The following is an 18,722-nucleotide window of genomic DNA, read 5'->3' on the forward strand; positions in this document are numbered from 1 at the left end:
TCCCACCATACTTGAACCACACACAAAAAGCAGGTGGGAAAACGTTTTAATTATTCCAAACCACAAGATCACTTCTGAGTAACTACAAAGAAGGAAGCTTTAGAAACCCGTGGAAGGAAACTGCAGGCTCAGCCAGACAAGAACCTGAAGGGGTGGCCCCAGCCAGTCACTGCAAAACATGGAACCAGGATGCTGACTTCCTAAATCCCAGCCCAGTTCACTTTTCTCTGGCACAAGACTTTTTAGATGCTCTCATATTTGATGAATGGTTGTCTGATAATTCATTAATAAAACACCCTTTGGGACATGGAGTGTGCCCATTGGCTAGATCCCTCTGAGAAGTAATCACTGTTCTAAGACAAAATGCTGCAGGAAAGAGGCTTGTGTATGAGTGTGTGTGTGTGCGTGTATGTAGGGGTGGGGGAGTGGGTTGCATTTTCCTAAGGATAATAATAGATTAAAGGGTATGTATTCAGGTCGATTTGAGATGTAGTGGAAAGCAGAGCGGTCTAAGAACCGAGTACAGATATGCTACTAACATGCCGTGTGATCTTATGAAAACCACGTTTCCCCTCTGAGTCTCAGTTTCCTGATCTATAAAGTACAAAGATTTCTTACAATGCATGCAGAATATGCGATATTCTTTCCATGAAGGGAAGAAGGGGACAGAAGGAGGAAAGAAGGTGGAGGGTGGGGGACAATGACCAAAAGGGAGAGAAGTGTGTGTGAGGGAGGGGAGGTGTCATGGGGTTAGACAGAAAATGCCTTTTGATAAGATAGTGAAATAAAGTTAAAAATGAAACCGTGGGTCTCTTGAGGCCTCTATTTTTCATCGTTATGAATTTTCAGTGGTTCCACATACTGAGTTCTTTTTGGATAAATGTAGATTTAATGAATGGAAAGCCTGAGAAGGCTCACAAGAGGAAAAAGAGGAAGGAAGGAAATGAGAGGGGACGAAGACGGGAGCACCCTGCAGATCTGATCCTCCCCAGGGAGTCCCCACACCGTGGGCTGGGCAGGACCTTCCCGCCCAGGATCCTTTGGCCATCACCGGCTCCCGCGGCCGCGCCGCTTTCCCAGCCAACCGCCCTGAAGCCGCCAGGGGGCGCTGCGCGCCGGCCGGCGGGCCGGGGGCGGAGCTGCTTTAAATCGCGGCGCCCAGAGGGTTGGCGTCTCAGTGCCGGAGCCTAGGAGCAAAGCCGCTTCTCGCGTCCCGACTCCAGCGCCGACCCAGACGGGACCCGGACCCAAACTTCTCCAGTGGCAGCTCAGGAAGCAGAGCTCTCCGCAGTAACTTCCTCCGCGCGGCTCCGTCACTCCGGGGAGTCTCCGGTGCGCACCTGCCAACTCCGCCTTCTGCACCTGCCACCCCTGAGCCAGCGCGGGCGCCAGAGTGAGCCATGGCCAACGCGGGGCTGCAGCTCTTAGGTTTCATCCTGGCCTTCCTGGGCTGGATCGGCTCCATTGTCAGCACCGCACTGCCCCAGTGGAAGATTTACTCCTACGCGGGGGACAACATCGTGACGGCCCAGGCCATCTACGAGGGGCTGTGGATGTCCTGCGTGTCGCAGAGCACCGGGCAGATTCAGTGCAAAGTCTTCGACTCCTTGCTGAATCTGAACAGTGAGTGCCTTCCCCACCCCCACGGCCCTGAACCTGAGAGCCCAGCCCCCCAGCGGTTCCGCTTTGGGGTAGGGGCTACCAATTGATTCTGTGGTGTAATTACGATGAAACTTCAGTTGATCAAGTCTTCTGATCATGTGCTTTGTCGTGAGGAAGCGAGAGAACTGTGGCTTGGGAAAAAGAGAAGCCCTGGCCTCAGCTCTGGTTTTTCCTCTAACTCGCCAGGTGACACTTTTCCTCTAGGTGTGGTTTCATCTGAAATTCCCATGAGAGTGAGGTGGAGATTGAGGGGGTAGAGGCCAACCTCCAACTTGAGCTCTTAGGCTTGTCCTGGCATTGTAAGATTCTGTATAAATTGAAGAATGGTGGGGTTTGGACAAGAAAACAGTATGCTTTGAAAAGCTTGGGGCCTGGTAGTTTTTCTGGATTCTATAATTAATAGATAATACTAAAGTTTTTGGTAAATGGGGGGGGGCTGTAAATCTATCTTAACTATGAATTTTCATAGTAAAAGTAACATTCCTACATGGAATGTCCCAGCCTAGTGTCTACTACTCACACTTGGGCTTGAATCTTTTGATTCTTTTGGTTTTTAAGATCCAGTAAGTATGGGGAGTTTCCTTTGCATCCTCTTCCATGACTCCTTCAAGAAGCCTCTTGAGATTCCCATGAAGCCAGGAGTCTGCAGAAGAGGCGGATTGTGTAGTGTTACTTTGGAAAGTGAAATTTGGTGGCAGGTGGAAAAGGGTGACAAGAAAGAAAAGTTCTAAGTACGCTCCCACCATAATATGAAGGAGAGTGAAGGCACTGCAGAAAATGCGATGGAAGAGACTCCGTTGCTGAGGGCAGAGCGCAGCCAGGGAGGAAGGTAGTGAGAGAAATGGTTGGTCTTCTCCAAGCTTCCATCTTCCTTAAAGGAATTTCTGTGTAACGGATGTCCATTCTTCTGTCAGGTTGGAAAGAATTACATTGAGAGAGAGATTTCTAAGGATGATGGGGAAGAAGGATGATAGGATGGCCTTTTTACTTTTATTTTTTTAGGTAGAAGGTTATGAGTGCCTTTTTAGAAACTCATTAAATTCCCGCTTACTTAGGTCATACTAATTCATGGCTGGAGTACCTTCCTGGAGATACTGTGTTAGTTGTCCTGCACCTTCGTCTCTCATGCCCTCAAACTAACTTGAAGAAAAGCTTCCTTAGTCTTTGCCTGGACAAACCAGCCTGTCCACCAGCCCACCTTGTGTGCTGAGGGTGAGCCATGTCGCCATTGCTCAAGCTTCCTTCAGTCGCCCTGTCCACCTCCAGCCTGTGGTTTTGTCAAAAACCATACAGCTTAGAGTTTTTAAATCTGTTCTGAATCTGTTTAAACAGCTTGCACCCCTGTGGGATTTGGTTAGTCAATGGTGGTTTGACTATTGTCACTTCAACTTTTCAAAGCTCCCATATTAGGATCCCTTTATACCAAATATAAGACGTGTATTAAATACACCCCTCTACGTAATCATTGAATCTCCCCATGAAAAGACAAATGCACGTGAGGAAATGGTATTGGCATTTTGGGTGTCATGTCGAGGACTTGGCAGATGGAGAAGGTTTTAAGAGCAATTCCAGAGCATTCTCTGATTCTTCTGATCAAAGCAGTTCATTTTCAATATGTTTAAATAGGTTTCCTTTCACTTCCGTACATGACCAAATAGAATCCATGACCAAGCTGATCCATGTTGTAAATGCTCCAACAGGTCATCGCTATGCACGATCACGTGTGAAAATGTTTTAATTTCATTTGTTCCTAGTTACTATAGCTGTTACAGGTTTTGAAGGTGTAGCAGAAGAACTAAACGATACCCCCTCCCCCATACAGATTTTAGAGCTCTCTTCCATATGATTTTTTTTTTTAACTCCAGATCAGATTCCTCTTTTTGTTTTGGTTAAAACCAGGGTTTATTCAAGGTGGAGCTGAGGCCTTTCTCTCAAAACTGATTCCCAGAAGAGGTAGCCTTGACTCACAGGTGCTCTCCCAACCTGCCACTGACTCACTGGGTGCCTTTGAGCAGAGACCAGGGAACCATTTCTCTGCCTGGGCAGTGGTCCTCACTCTCCTCTGATGGAGAGACCTGGGGTGGTGATTCATTGGCTGGTTTTGCTGTAATTTTGTGATGTCTAGAAGAGAACAGGATTATCCTAGATGTGAGTAGCTTTCCTTGTAAAGGGTTGCATTCCAGGAAGTACTTTTAGCTTACAGCTTGGCTAGAAGTTTCCTGAAATCCTATCTTGTTCTCTTTGCCAGTGGAGCTCACTTGGCATCTTAGAGTGAAGACATAGAAATTTATCAAGGCTTGTAGCACTAGTTGTGTTAAAAGCCCTTGATCCCCTGCTCTAACTAGTGTCAGCTATAAAAATCCCATGACATTAATAAACTATGTAAAGGGTTATAGGGTGTTTAAACCAATATAAGAAATGAGATTCAACAGGGCTTCTTTTAGGTGGTTCTTGCAGAACAATTCTGAAAATGTAACTGAGAAGCTTCCCTGGGGGAAATAATGTTACACTGTGTATTGTGGTTTACTATGGCTGAGACAATTTCAATTCCATCGCAAATATGAGATATTTATTGAGGCTGATGACTCCTGCAGCTGAGAGTTGGCACATACAAAGGGCAGTGCCAGGTACAGCTGCAGTCGACTTTGTCTGGATTAAACAGTACATCTTGCCTTGTGTTGATCCAATTCTCAAACTTTTGGCAAGCTTGTGCCTATTTTAGGTACTTAGTTAATTGTTTCTTCTTGCTTGGTTTTAATAGCTAAAGCTGTCCAAAGATTGGGCTGTCCTGGGAGGTTGCATTGTGGGAGGTGTGCAAGCAGAGAAGTAAGCATTTTGTAGGAATGCTGTAGGGAAAATCCAAGCACCAGACAAATGGAAGGTTAGGCTAGACTCTCTCTAAGTCTCATCTAACCTTGGGATTCTGTAATTTGTTTATAAGCTCCTCTAGCCTGTTCAACTTGCTTTGCATGAATCCACATGTGTGTAGGTGTGCTTAATGAGTATTGGCTGTCAGTGAGGTTTCCCAGCACTCTCCCCATGATGTCAGGGTCAGTCAAAGAGACGAAATCACTGACTTGGATTTAAAAGTCTTGAAAGTCTTGAAAGCATAGGTGGAGAAAAAGGTACCTACTTATACTTCCCCAGACTGCATAATGCCTCCTACATCCCATGGGTGTTCAAGGAGCCACTGGTGTTCAAATCTGTTTCATGAATTAGTTCTGACTCTTGGAATGATGGAAATAGTGGGGAAAAAATCCAAGCTTGAGATCAGAAGTTCTCAATTCTGACCTTGGATTTGCACTCACTAGCTATGTATATTATGGTAAGCCACTTGATTTCTCTGGGCTGAAAAGAAGTAAAATTGGGCTTATTTTTATAAGCCTTACTTGTAAAATAGGGCAGAGTAAGAGGAATGGGGAGATGAATCCATGATTCATTCATCCACTTAACAAATGTGAGCTGGGCTCTATTTTTGCTTCCAGGGATAACAGCTAAGATGATTTATAGGGGCGCCTGGGTGGCACAGCGGTTAAGCGTCTGCCTTCGGCTCAGGGCGTGATCCCTGGAGAGTCCCACATTGGGCTCCCTGCTCTGCTATGAGCCTGCTTCTTCCTCTCCCACTCCCCCGGCTTGTGTTCCCTCTCTCACTGACTGTCTCTATCTCTGTCGAATAAATAAATAAAAAATCTTAAAAAAAAAAAAAAGATGATTTATAAGGTGCCAATGTTGATTCCTTCCAGTGTCGACATTCTTTGTTACTACCTGCCATGATGAAAAACAAAGAAGCAAGTGTTATAGTTTAGGTTTCCTTGACTGGAGTGATAGTCGAATATAGAAGCATAAATTTAATCATGAGGCAATTTCTTTGAGAAACAAGCAAAAAAGATAGCAAAGCTACTGAGGACATCCTGAAAAGTGGTAAGTCCTGCCTCATCCCAGACCACTTCTGTTACTGACTGGGGTGCTGTACTGAGGTCCTACCGAGTGGCCACCAGCTTATGTACTAATAAACTGGAAATCCTAACAATGACTCTCCTGAGAAACTGAACTTGAGTGCAAGTGAAAAAGCCATGGGAGTATAGTAGTGTGACAGTCTGTGATGAGCTCATTTAACTGCAGAGAAGAGAACATTTTTGTTCTAATGGTCAGTTCATTTACTTGTCTAATACTTACTAAGCAACCATTCATGCAAAGGGGACTATAAGAGGATGCAGATTTAATTAAAATCAGTTTTGTTTGATCCATACTATATAGGGTAAGAATATAGCCATATGGCCGGTAAGTAACATAAACAATGTCAGGTATTTATAGGAGATCCTGTTGCTTGCGTAGTTAGACTTTTACAAACCTTTAGAAGAAAAAAAAATGACATACTTGCCTGTGCTTGTCTTTCTATGTTTATGTCAATTAACCCAACTATAATAGATCAGTAACTTCTCACTCATTTCTTGTCTTGTAAGTAGAGATCTTTGTAAGTATTTTTTCAAATTATACTTTCAGGTTGAAAGTGGTGAGAACTCCTTAGGGGGTCTTTAATCTCAAGATTATTGGTCTAGCTAAATGTAATTAAAAGACTGCCTCCTCTATCCACTGCTGAATAATGATGGGAAACAATAGTTAACTTTTTGAATGTTTGCTAACCATTTTCTCCACAGACCACTTTAGTCAGTGTTAATGATATTGTAACAATATCTCCACATTTAAAGGGCCAGGCAAGGAACGTATATGCTTCTAGAGTTGATCCAGTTAGACCAGCTCAGAGTTAATAATTCAAGACTGTCCTGTATCTCTCTGGTCCAAAATGTTATTTTGTGGCTTTCAAATATTTCTCAACTTCTCTACTCTGCTGATCATCCTTCCACTAGGGAGAAAAACTTTATCTCGGAACCTTGTTCAATGCAGAATTTTACAATTTTGAAAATTAAAAAAAAAAAAATCAAGTTAAGCAAAAAGTATGATTTGTTCCCTTCTTGTCTAAGTTTCTGGCTTTTAATGATTGCAACTAAGTTTGGCTTTATATAGCAAAATGTTATTATCTGCAGGCTCACTAGGGAGGCATTTCTCAGTAGTATATCAAAGATTAAGCTAACCACAAGACATTAAGCATTTTTCCCTATCATATTAGTGCAATTTTGAAAAAATAAAAACGTGCTAATTTGAATTAATTGAACACAGATTGAATAATTCATGTAGCCTGCCAGGTACTGTTCTTAGTGTTTTAGATTGAAAAATTTCTGGCCCAAGACATCAAGGAGCTCACAATTACATATTTTAGATCTCTGACTTAAAAGGCTTCCATAAGACCTTAATTTGAAGGATTCATCTGGTTCTAGCTTAAAACTGCAATTTAGATTCTATCTCCACATAAAACCCTCATAACTTGTAACACAACACTTGCTCGCTCTGACTTTGTAATCCATTGTTACATATACCTGACTGATGAGTTTTCATGTTGTTAAGATTCTCACCCTGTTTTTTTTTTTTTCTTTAACATCCCCTCACCCCACCCCTACATATCACTATAGTTAAGAAATCATCCAGCTCTCTCCAGTGGAGCAAGATGAGATTTTTGTGTTTGATGCCCATTCAGTATTGTAAGATACAAAGACATTTTCTAAGTCGATGGATGCCAAGATGTAGATGAGAAATATTGCTCTGCAAAATAATGCTCTTGCTTGGGGCGCCTGGGTGGTTCAGTCAGTTAAGCAGCTGCCTTTGGCTTGGGTCATGATCCCCGGGTTCTGGAATCCAGCCCCGAACTGGGCTTCTTGCTCAGCGGGGAGTCTACTTCTCTCTCTGCCTGCAGCTCCCCCTGCTTGTGCTGTCTCTCTCTCTCTCTGACAAACAAACAAACAAACAAACAAATAAATAAATAAATAAATAAAATCTTTAAAAAAATAATGCTCTTGCTTTATCAGATTTTTAAAAATGAAACAAGATCCCCTGCTCTAGATGGCTTCTATGGCTCCTAAGAATTCTTTCCCCATATCCTCCGTTATTTTTTGTACATTATTCAAATAAGTCATGATTCTGTAAAGAAATAAAACATAGGGGGGTTTGTCAGTGAACAGAACAAAATATCTGCCTCGTCCCCCTTAGAAACTTTGTGAAAGAGGTGGAAAAAATAAAATGGGTATGGCATGCATCACGTGTGCTTTCCTGGAGAATTTGAAAGGGAAAAACTCAGAGATGAAAACTCTGAATGTTAGATCATTCCAGGTGAGCCCGGATAGAGCCCGGGAGTAGTTTATCTGTGTGTTCTCCCTGCCTGGGTGGTTTTATGCAAGTCTGACTCATGAGACTGAGAGGCCCAGTCAACTCCTCATGAAGAATACCTTGATTTCCAAGTGCTCAGACCTGCTGGGCTGGTGGCCTGCTGTTTCTCCGTGAAATGCACATTAGAATGATTATTATAGGAGCTGGGTCAGGTTGGGAGCCCTACAACTGAAACAAAGTGGAAAACTTGGAGAGAGAGCAGAGATTCACAATAAAGGTGATTAAGAAAGGTTGGAAAATTGAGTGTTTATGAGAAAAACAGAAGTGGCTGAGAGATGTGGAAGGCTATGTGTATTTGAAGGGTTAGCATAGGAAGACTGTTTACTAATTGTGCTCTCTGTACTGAAAGTAAAAACCTTGTCACCCCTTCTTTAAAACCCTACAATGACTTCTGATTACACTTAGAATAAACACCAAACACCTTACTCTAGCTTGCCAAGCCCTGTAGGATCTAAGCTTTCCGACCATCACGCTAAACGCACCTCCGTTTTTGTCATATTCTCTCATCCTTCAGTAGGGTGACCAGCTGTCCCCATTTGTTCAGGATTCAGGTCCTTCTTAGGAGGTAGGACTTGTAGTCTTAAAACCAAGACAGTGCCAGGCAAACAAACGGCCAGTCATCCTATCCTTCTGGCATGTGGATTTTCTTTGTGATTTTTAGCATTTCTCCTTCCAGAATTCTTTTGCCTGCAATGCCTTTCTTCTGAGTGGCATTGAGGACCAAATCTGAAATTTGTGCTGTGTATAAGAACTTAGTTATTTTACTTTTCAGTTTCCTGTCGTATAATGATTGTCTTGGCAAAAACTCTTGGTAAATCAGAAGGAAGGACACGCCGTAATGGTGGATTTCTTGGTACTTTCCTGTTCTTGCCACAGTATTGTTTGTGATCCAAGGAAGAAGTTTTATGCTAATCCTATAAGCAGCTTCAGTTCCTGGGAAACCCAAGGTCCATGGAACATGTGTTTTGATTCAGCAATTCTTACACTCCCCTGGAATCTTATGAGAAGTGTGTGGGTAGAGTGCATGTGTGCCCCACATGTTTACAAGGAACTGGATATGTAAGGGGAGTGTCTCCATTTTGCTGTTTACTTAAATCAAGTAAAAATGTATCTTGGCTTCCAAAATCTCTCTCAAGTAAAAAAAATACTTTTGATTCTTCTTAGAAAGAGGTTATTGTGATTTTAGCGGAGATTGTCTGGTTATGGCAAGGATATACGTATTAACAAATTGCAATTGAATGTTTTAGAAATCTCTGGAGTTAATTATGATTGGTACTGTGACTTTTCAACTGTGAACATCATAAGACTGAGATTAGGTATCAATGTGGTAGTGAGATACGGAACCCTGCCATCATGTCAGCCACTTTTGAAGACTGTCAAGAAGTAAATTGTTCCAACTCCCTGGTTAGAGATATCATCATTCACACTTTACATAATAGAAACATGGTCCCAAAGAATAATAAGTAGCTCACCCAAGATAACATGGTTTGTTACAATGTAAATACTATTTATATGTGGAAAAATAATTGTCACATGTAAACACTGTCAATAAGATAATGATCTTTACCCGAAAGAGGAATTAACTCTAGAATTAATCAAACTCATTTAGCCCACAGTAGTTTCAGCTCATTTTTTTTTGAATCTGTGCCTTTATACCACAATGATGTTGTCATGTTTTTATTCTTTAAGAAACATACTGGCATAATCTCCCAAAGCTGATTGTATCATGATTTAGTACACCAATGACAATAATAGGAAATGAGAAAATTAGTGGAATCTTGAGAAATACTACATTAAATTATTGTCTGCTATTTTACAACATGACAGTTTAATAGTTTTGAACACTGGTGATATCTCTGAATATGAAACTACCATGTTCCAGAGTAACATCTCAAAGGTTATTTTGTTTGGTTCTAAGAAAATGGCATTTATATCCCCCACCCCCAGACCAGCCACTGGAGATACAAATGTTACTTATCCAGCCGTGGTAATCTTTGAGAAATTCATTTCTTATCTTCCAAATTCACCTGTTTTTTTTCCTGAAGCTTGATGACTGGAATATAAAGCTGTTGACTATTACCAAAGTATATTGTAAGCCATTTTAATTATAACTGGTTTAACATTAAGGATAATACGTATGATTGTTATTTCAGAATTAAAATACTCTGTTAGTGAAGATTAATAATGTATTAGTTCTGCTAAACCTATTCAACCAGATCATTAATTATTTTTCCAGAGGATTTGACGTTCATATTGAAAACATAAAATGTAAGAGCTGGAGGGCTTCTTATTCACATCCAGCCAGGCGTTCGTTTTCCTGGAGCGGAAACTCTGTTGGTTACCTGCAGAAACATCATTGGAACTGGGGTCTCGTGACTCCTAGTTCATTTTTATCTTTTCCATACAGTATTGAAATAATCATGGTCTTCAATCACTCTTCTCTTGTTGGCCTAAGCATGATTTTTATATGTTCTAAAATATTTCCCACCAGGTACTTTGCAAGCAACCCGTGCTTTGATGGTGATCGGCATCCTGCTGGGACTTATAGCCATCTTTGTGGCCACTGTTGGCATGAAGTGTATGAAATGCCTGGAAGACGATGAGGTGCAGAAGATGCGGATGGCTGTCATTGGGGGTGTGATATTTCTTATTGCAGGTAAGAGAGGCCCTGCCCCCATGACCTTACTAATCTGTCTCTGGCATGGGTAAAGACCTAGCTTTGAGTTTCCTTAGATTTTGTTGGATTTGTTGTACTTGGATTGATTCTTTCAGTACCTTTAAAATCTTGAAGACATAGAAACCTTAAGTCTAGTTGACTTAAATGTTCTCAAATAGGATCCAAATGAAACTTTGAGATCTGTGCTCATGGTGGGCAGGTCTATTCACTGAGGTTCCAGGTGCCAACTGGTTTGCTAGAACCAGTGTCCCAGGTAAAGAGAGATTTTCTATTTAGCAAGCATTAAGGAACAATTCTATAAAATTCAGAAAATTCTGGAGTGTCTCCATAGACATTATGTGGCAAAGATGAGGAGTTATGACAGAGAATGTGAAGAATGTGTGAATCGTACAGGTCTGTGAGGAATGGATGGAATTGGGATTCTTGAAGAAAAATGAGGACAGCATTCCAGATAGATGATTCCAGAATAAACAGGATGTGCTATAGATAAGTGAAGACCAAGGCCAAATGGAATGGAGGTAGAGGTTGGAATGGCAGGAAATTAGGTTAGATGAGTTAATAAAGAGAAAAACTTGGTAAAGGAATGAAGTTATGTTTTCCATAGAAAACACATATGCATTTGTTGCTTTATTCAAGTGTCAATTGAGGAGTTTCACATGTGACCTTTGAGAAAATGAGTACCAGGAAAAGACATGGATGGTTCCATTATAAAACCCTATAATAAGGATTATATTAAATAAGATAGTCTGTATGTGTGCATATAAAAATAGTAGGTGTGTGTGTAAATACATAAAATAATAGACTACTGTATACGTTATATACAATGTATATACATTATATAGTATATGCAGTCTATAATTTTTGAAAATGAGACCAGTGATATAATCTACCATTAGGAAGAGCTAGAATTAGAATTTCTTTTCTCATTTTCTCTTTGGAAAAAGATTTTCTAGGAGCCTTTACTCCAGCATCATATGCGGATTTAACCAATAATGAAGAAAAGAGTGTCTGTGGCTTTACTAAGGATTTGGTTAAAGGGATCAGTCTTTCAGTTTATTCAAAATAGCTCCTGTCAGAAAAAGCATGAATGGCATTTTATTCCCAATGGTTTGATCCCAAAGGCTATGAATAAACATACTGCCTAGCACCCTTCCTTTGCTTGCTTTCTTGTAACTCCTATAAGTGACTGCAGCACCCCCACTTCTGTTTCAGGGACTTCCTAGGGAGTAAGGGTGGTAAGTTCCAGAACATTCTCATGGTGTATCTGATTAGCCAAAAGCAAAAAGCAATAGTGTTTTCTGTCAAGTATTAGAGGCAATTGGATTGGACCAGATTTTGGGGGGGGCAACCCGGGAGGGAAAGAGGAAGTAGCATGGAAATATTTAATCTGTTTATATTGATGGTTTTGTATAATGACTATACAAAGAAGTTATTTAATTTCTTTGAATAAGAAATATTGAGATACTTTATACTTCTTATAAAGGATAGAAGTAAGTATGTTGACTAAGTAGTTTCCCTGGTATTATTGAAATATGAAATGCATGGGAAATTGAAAGGATGCTGTGTAAATTGATCTGGTGTAGGACCTCAGCAAATCTCCAGACATGACATGTCTGGCCAGTGGGGTGGTAGGATTTGGGTGGTCTGGTCCATACTGAGACAGGTCCTGTTTTTCCCTGCTATCTAGTTGTTTCCTTCCCTTTTGGTACTGCAGAAATGTAAATTCTGAATTTGGTCAAGAAAAATGTAGAAGGGTTTTCATCTTCCCTTTTGCAAGTGACTCTGTGTATACTAATAAGGACATTGGTTTTATCAAAAGTAGTGTAGTACACTAATGTGTAGCAATATCTTTGAAGGAGTTCTTAACTGACAACAGCCTGTTGAATTGTTTCAAAAAAAAGCTTATGTGTGCCCGTGACCTTGGACTGTTTAAGTGAAAAAGGTGACATGAAGAGTATAAACCATGCCCAACTTCAACCTAATATTTTTGCCTGTCTTAACAGAATATTTGGAATAAATCATGTCTGAATCTTTAATTTCCCTAAGTTAAAATTGTCTAAATTAAAACGGACTAAATTAAAAATATCAGCACTATTGATGAGATTTCATTCTTGTAAAATGCTTATAAATTTAATGGGCTGTATATCTATGCTCATTGTTTCATAATGATTAATAGTCTTTGTTTTGAATTTCTGTAGGTCTGGCTGTTTTAGTTGCCACAGCATGGTACGGCAACAGAATTGTTCAAGAATTTTATGACCCCATGACCCCGGTCAATGCCAGGTAATGCTGTTCATGTGTAAAATGGTTTGCTCTCTGAGAAAACACCCTTTTTATCTCCTGCAAAGTCCAGCTAGTACCATAACTTCTCAGATTTACTTTCTAGAACTTTGTGAAATTTTAGTCAAACTTAAAAATAATCTGAAAGGCCTGTGACTCATGTTAAAATGAGTTTGCCAATTGCTTTAACGACCTATATTGATGACAAAATGCCCTTGAAAGTAGAAAATTCCCAAGCTCTGTGTTTTCCAACTATATACTGTACCTTTTTTCTGGTTCATTTTTTTTTATGTCAATAAAGATGTTAACATATTTAAAATGTCCTCTTTGAGGTATGTCCCAATACGTCCAACACTTGATTGGTTGAGTGATTTTTTGTAACAACACATGGTTTATGATTGATTGAAAAAAATAGTACTACTATAGGGGTTAATGAATAATACTTCATTTCCAATAGTTTAATTTTATTTAGGAAAACACAATTTAACTTATTTATGAAAAAAATAAGTTGAGATACCACTTTGAAATTTTATGTTCCATCACAACCATAAAATTGGCTTTGCTAAAGTCATTTTTATTTATATTGTGAGTTATAAAAGAGCTGATTCTGGGCTCTCATGTAACAACACTCTTTGATCAGGGTCAAGGCTCTTTGTCTCACTGTGTTCACATCATTAAAGCTTAATAACTTCATTCAGAGTCAGGATGTTAAGGTATAATTATTGTTTGCCGAGTGCTAGCATGAATGGATACAGAATCCCCATGGTCAGAGAGATAAGGTGTGCTTCTCTTCATATAATCACCTCCACTAGGAGAATATATACTGCAGTGATCATGATTGTGTTGGAGCCTTAGATCTATAAGACTTACAACGTAGGGACAGAAACTGAGAGCAGTCAACAGGCTTAATTTTTACCAGTAATGGATGTGAAAGCACTTTATAAATTGTTTGTTTAACTGTCTATGTGTTATTTACATTGTTTCCCATGATCCTGAAAGCAGTCTAGTGAGGCAGGGGGGATTTAAGAGAAGCAGAAATTTAAGGTTGGGAGGTAAAGTTACTAGCCAGGAGTGCAACCGTACAGAATTTACATCAGGACTCAAGGCCAGGCCTGCTCTGCCCTATGTCTGCAATCATTCACAGAGCCTCTCCCCAGGAGTCCGGCTCCATACACCCAGCTGTATCAGCTTAATCTAGAATGGTCCATGGATTGTTTAGAAGTCTTTTTTATGAAACCATACATTTCTGATTTCAGTTTATAGAGTTACCTAGGATCGACTATTGAAAATTCTAATAGTCTCCCTCACTTGCCAGCAATTTCTTTATAGAATATGGTTGCTACTTGGAAATAGCGTAATTGTTAAGTCTTAGCCTGGGAATCACGGTCCAAACCCAACTTCTGAAGTACATAAACGTGCTTCACAATTTTCCTGCATGTAGTAATGTCTTTGGAAATATTTGTGTGATTAACCTGGTGTTGCAGGCCATATTGCCTGGGCTACTATTGCAAAGCGCCTACAACTGCAATGTAAACATTCTGGTGTGTCTGTGTTCACAAATCTTAGAGTACTTCCCCCAGGGGATCATGGGGAATTTTCTTCCCAGTGGAAAAAAATATTATGAATATGATATTGATTTCCTTCCTTAATTATATTACAAAAGTTCCCAATGATTCATTGACTAAACTAATGCATTGTCTTTTCAGGTATGAATTTGGTCAGGCTCTCTTCACTGGCTGGGCTGCTGCCTCTCTCTGCCTTCTGGGAGGTGCCCTACTTTGTTGCTCCTGTCCCCGAAAAACAACATCTTACCCAACACCACGGCCCTATCCAAAACCCGCACCTTCCAGTGGGAAAGACTACGTGTGACACAGAAGTAAAAAGAGACAACACTGTTGGAACAAATAGAAAATGGACATTGAAATACTGTCATTGACATTAGGACCTTAGACTTTCGACTATTGTAGTCTGAACTGTGGTATTGCAAAAAACAACAACAAACAAATGCAAAAACAAAAAAAATATATTTTTTTTAAATTTGCATTGCTAAAAATGGCTTAGTCTTATTTTATCTCTTTTCCTCATTACAAGAGGGAAGCCTTTTCCATTTTTATTACTGCTTCCCACTGAGTAATCATCTCAAATGTGGGGAGGGGGAGCTCCTTAAATATGTATAGATATGTACATATACATGTTTTTCTATAAAAAGCTAGATAGCAAAAACTCTTATCATTATGTTGGTACCAGTATACTTAAAATATATCTAAAAAAAGAAAAATATATTTAATTCTATATTGATTTAAAAAGCAGTTTATTTGGTATATTTTTCTTCTTCTATATGGACACATATATAATAGGTGAAATATCATTTTCCCTCTTTCATCAGCTTTTAGCATCTTTGAAAGAAGACCTAACCTGCTTTACCAAGTATACATTTTTTACTTCATTTGTGCCCTTTTCACGTGCTTCTTTTATGTTATTTTTATTATGATCTTATAGAATGTGGTTTCTTCATCCTTAATGCTTTTTTTTATGAGGTTGAGCTTAAATCTTGAATCTGATAACACATTTCATATGCCTACACTATAATTCCTTGAGTCAGGAAGAATCTCTTACAAATCAGAACTTTGGGAGCCTGTCTTTCTGCAAGACCAGATGATGTATTCCTGTTGACCTTCCCACACGATTTCTGTACTCTGACCTACGACGCTTTTATTTGCTTTGAAAATATTTGTCTGATTGAGTTGCTATGTGCTACTTTCCCAAGTGTTGTAACACAATTTTATTGATCAAATTTTTAAGCTACTTATTCACCATTGTATATCCCCTCAAACTGTATTTTCTCCCCCAATCCCTCTCAACTGTGTTGTTTCCTCATACGTAATTATCATATAGTTTACCTCTTTTTAGAGAAAAAAAAATGGCTCATATGTCTATTTGTCTGAATGAAGTACTAGACTTCCTGTAGTGATAATCTGATGACAAATATTCTCTCTCTAGCTGTAAGCGAGTCCCTTAATCTTTCTCCTCTTTTCTCATCTGTCAAATTGAGATAATGATACTTAAGCAGCTGGTAGAGGTGGTGTGAGTATTAATTAGTAGAGATTATGCTCATTCTTTGCACATGAACTATGCTTAAGTAGTGTTTTTATTTGCTCAATTGGCTGTTAAGTCACTGAATCAAACCTATGCACACGTTTTTACATCGTTCAGCACCTTCCTTTCTTCATTGGCCCATTGCCTTTCTATGAGCTGCGTCTAGCATGCCATTGGTTCTCTGTTCCATTTTAACAATTGCTCTTAGTTTTCCTGTCTGAGGAATTGCTACTTCACTTGAGTGAGATGATGTAATGGAAAGGTGTTGGCTCTGGTGTCTGGAGACCTGATTTGAGTCTTGGTGCTATCAATTACTGTGTGAGTTTGGGCAAGGCACTTGGCTGCCCTAGATTTAGTGCCTCATCTGTAAGAAGGAGATTGTAATTCCTGACCTGCCTACCTCACAGGGCTGTTGTGGGGATGCAGTAAGATGGGATACGTGTAAATGTGGTTTTATAAGGTTAAAAAAAATGTGTACTGTACTGGGGAAAGAATTAAGGATTTAAGTGCATTGGTTTTGGATCGCTTTTCAAATCCCTGAAAAGAGAGAAATTCTAAGAAATGGGTTTCTTGCCTTAATCTCTCACACGAGTTACTGAAGTGAAATTCAGCTTACTAAATGAAAAAGGTTCTAAGGAAGTCTTAGTTTCTTTGATCAGTGTGGCCTGATGATTTTTGTGGCTAAGCTTTCTCCTTTCAGTAATGCAGACTTGACCTAGGACAAGTTTGCAGATGTAATGGGTGAAACAGAAGTGTAAGTATCAGCAAAGCCAAAGTACAGAAGATTTATTTTGAATTATGATAATTTGCTAGGGTATACAGGTGAGATTCTATTAAGATTCTATCAGAAGTGTTGCCATTAGCTGGCAGCTAGCACTGCTCAAATAGGTAGTTTGAGAATGGTAATCCATAGTGAAACCACATCGGGGGAGTTATCTAAAGGACTGCGTCATATGAAGGTATGCACCAATAAAGCTTATTATGTCTTCCAAACCTGAACTCTATGTTCTTAGAAGGTATAATTAAGAGCCTTTGCAACATACAAAGGTTCTAATGATGTCTGAGTGTAAAAGCATGGTGGTTACTGGTTGCTAAACTCTACAGAGAAATTGGTAGTCCAAAATGGCCAACAGAATCGATACACCAGAATTTATCCAATTTTGATATTTTTGTACTCTGCTTCTGTGCCTGGAAACAGACAAATAGATATTATGGAGTTTTGTAATGGGAATTTGTATAAAGCATTACTCTTTTTCAACAAATTGTGTTTTTTTAATAAAAAAATAAACCCTTAGCTTGTTTTCCTAATTATTTATTTCAAGATGGCCATGCTTGGAAGATGATTTGGATTGGGATAGGATCTGACTCACCGTATGCTCCTGGGAAAGCACTATTGTGCCTCTAGGCCATCTGTCAAGTAACCAAGTGACTCTGACCACTTGAATGTCCTTTTTCTCTGAAACTGAGTTTTTTCCTCATCAAGGCTGGTCATAGAAGAGAATGCCAAGAGAAGTTACCTTATTTTCCTCATCCACAAACAAGGGATATGCTACAAAGGATAACTAAATGGTAAAATAGCCAGCTGGAAAGTATTGTCCAAGCTTAAGGTGGTTGTGTTCCTCAAAAGGTGGAAGAGTGACAGACGGTAGGCTAGAAATCCATTATCATTTTTATAATGACTATTATCAAAACTACCTCTGAGGAAAGCAAGTGATGAAACACATTCACTCATTATCTGAAAATATCAATAATTGATAAAGCCTTAATTGTAGCCTCTCCCTGGGCAATTTTCATATTAAAGAGATAGGCTTGTCAACAAATGATTGCAGCTCTGTGTGGAATTTTAGACCTCAGCAAGATGAGTGAGAGACTAAGCTCAGTTTGATCTGAACTAATTAAGTACATGCATCAGAATCCACACTCTTTCTGCAGAATTTGAATCTCTGGGGGTGGAGTCCAGGCCCATGACATTGAGAGGAAATAAAATGCCTAGGTGCTCCCGACAAAAACTCTTAAGGGAAAAGCCTGGATTGTAAATCATACCAAGTAGACATCCACTTCTGTGTGAGGTCATCCTTGTTGGATGGCATTATTCTGCAAACCATGCTGTTTCCCCTTTCTTCATGTAGCACTTCCTATGTGGATATGTGCCCCGGTTCAGGGAAAACTCCATGCCATTTTTATATTCCCCATTTTTAAGCTTGTTGCTAATCTTAATATAATCTGGTAGTGAATTCTTTCCCTTCTCCTCGCATGTGGCAGAGGGGTAAGATTTTCTAGTACCCCTCTCTCCTATCCCAGATGCATTCCATGTGCCCCCAGCCTGCCCTAAAATCTCTAAAATTAGCTGGTACCATGGAAACTGACAGAAGTCATTACAGATTCTAGGGTGGTGGGGAGACAGCTTGTTGAGTCCAAAAATAATCAAAAACACTCTCAATGCTCTAAGCCTCTGCAAACCTCATGGCATTTTGTATACTCAACTTCCATTGACAGGTTTTTCCAACATGGCCGGTATTGGCAATTGGACAGGAGATAGGAATTTATTCTATTAATATTTACTGAACATCTATGATAGGTCCAGTGCCATTAAATGCAGACAAGGCTAAATGATGTGGGAAATGAGTTTGACTCTCTCCTGGGCCTGCACAGGGTGAATGATGTTGAGTGGGAAGAGAACTGAACTTGGAATCTAGCAACAGCTGGGCTATTGATCCGCACAGTGAGC

General features: G+C 39.8%; 1 protein-coding gene across 1 annotated transcript; it reads left to right on the forward strand.

Annotated features, from left to right (window-relative positions):
* Nucleotides 1–1,158: 1,158 nt before the first annotated feature.
* Nucleotides 1,159–17,288, forward strand: CLDN1 (claudin 1). The gene is made up of 4 exons (XM_002914800.4): nt 1,159–1,623; nt 10,433–10,597; nt 12,817–12,901; nt 14,605–17,288. Exons 1-4 carry the CDS (start codon nt 1,401–1,403, stop codon nt 14,765–14,767), a joined length of 636 nt encoding a protein of 211 aa, XP_002914846.1. The 5' UTR covers nt 1,159–1,400; the 3' UTR covers nt 14,768–17,288.
* Nucleotides 17,289–18,722: the final 1,434 nt, after the last annotated feature.

Source organism: Ailuropoda melanoleuca, chromosome 1 (genome assembly GCF_002007445.2).
Source record: "Ailuropoda melanoleuca isolate Jingjing chromosome 1, ASM200744v2, whole genome shotgun sequence".
Lineage (NCBI taxonomy): Eukaryota > Metazoa > Chordata > Mammalia > Carnivora > Ursidae > Ailuropoda > Ailuropoda melanoleuca.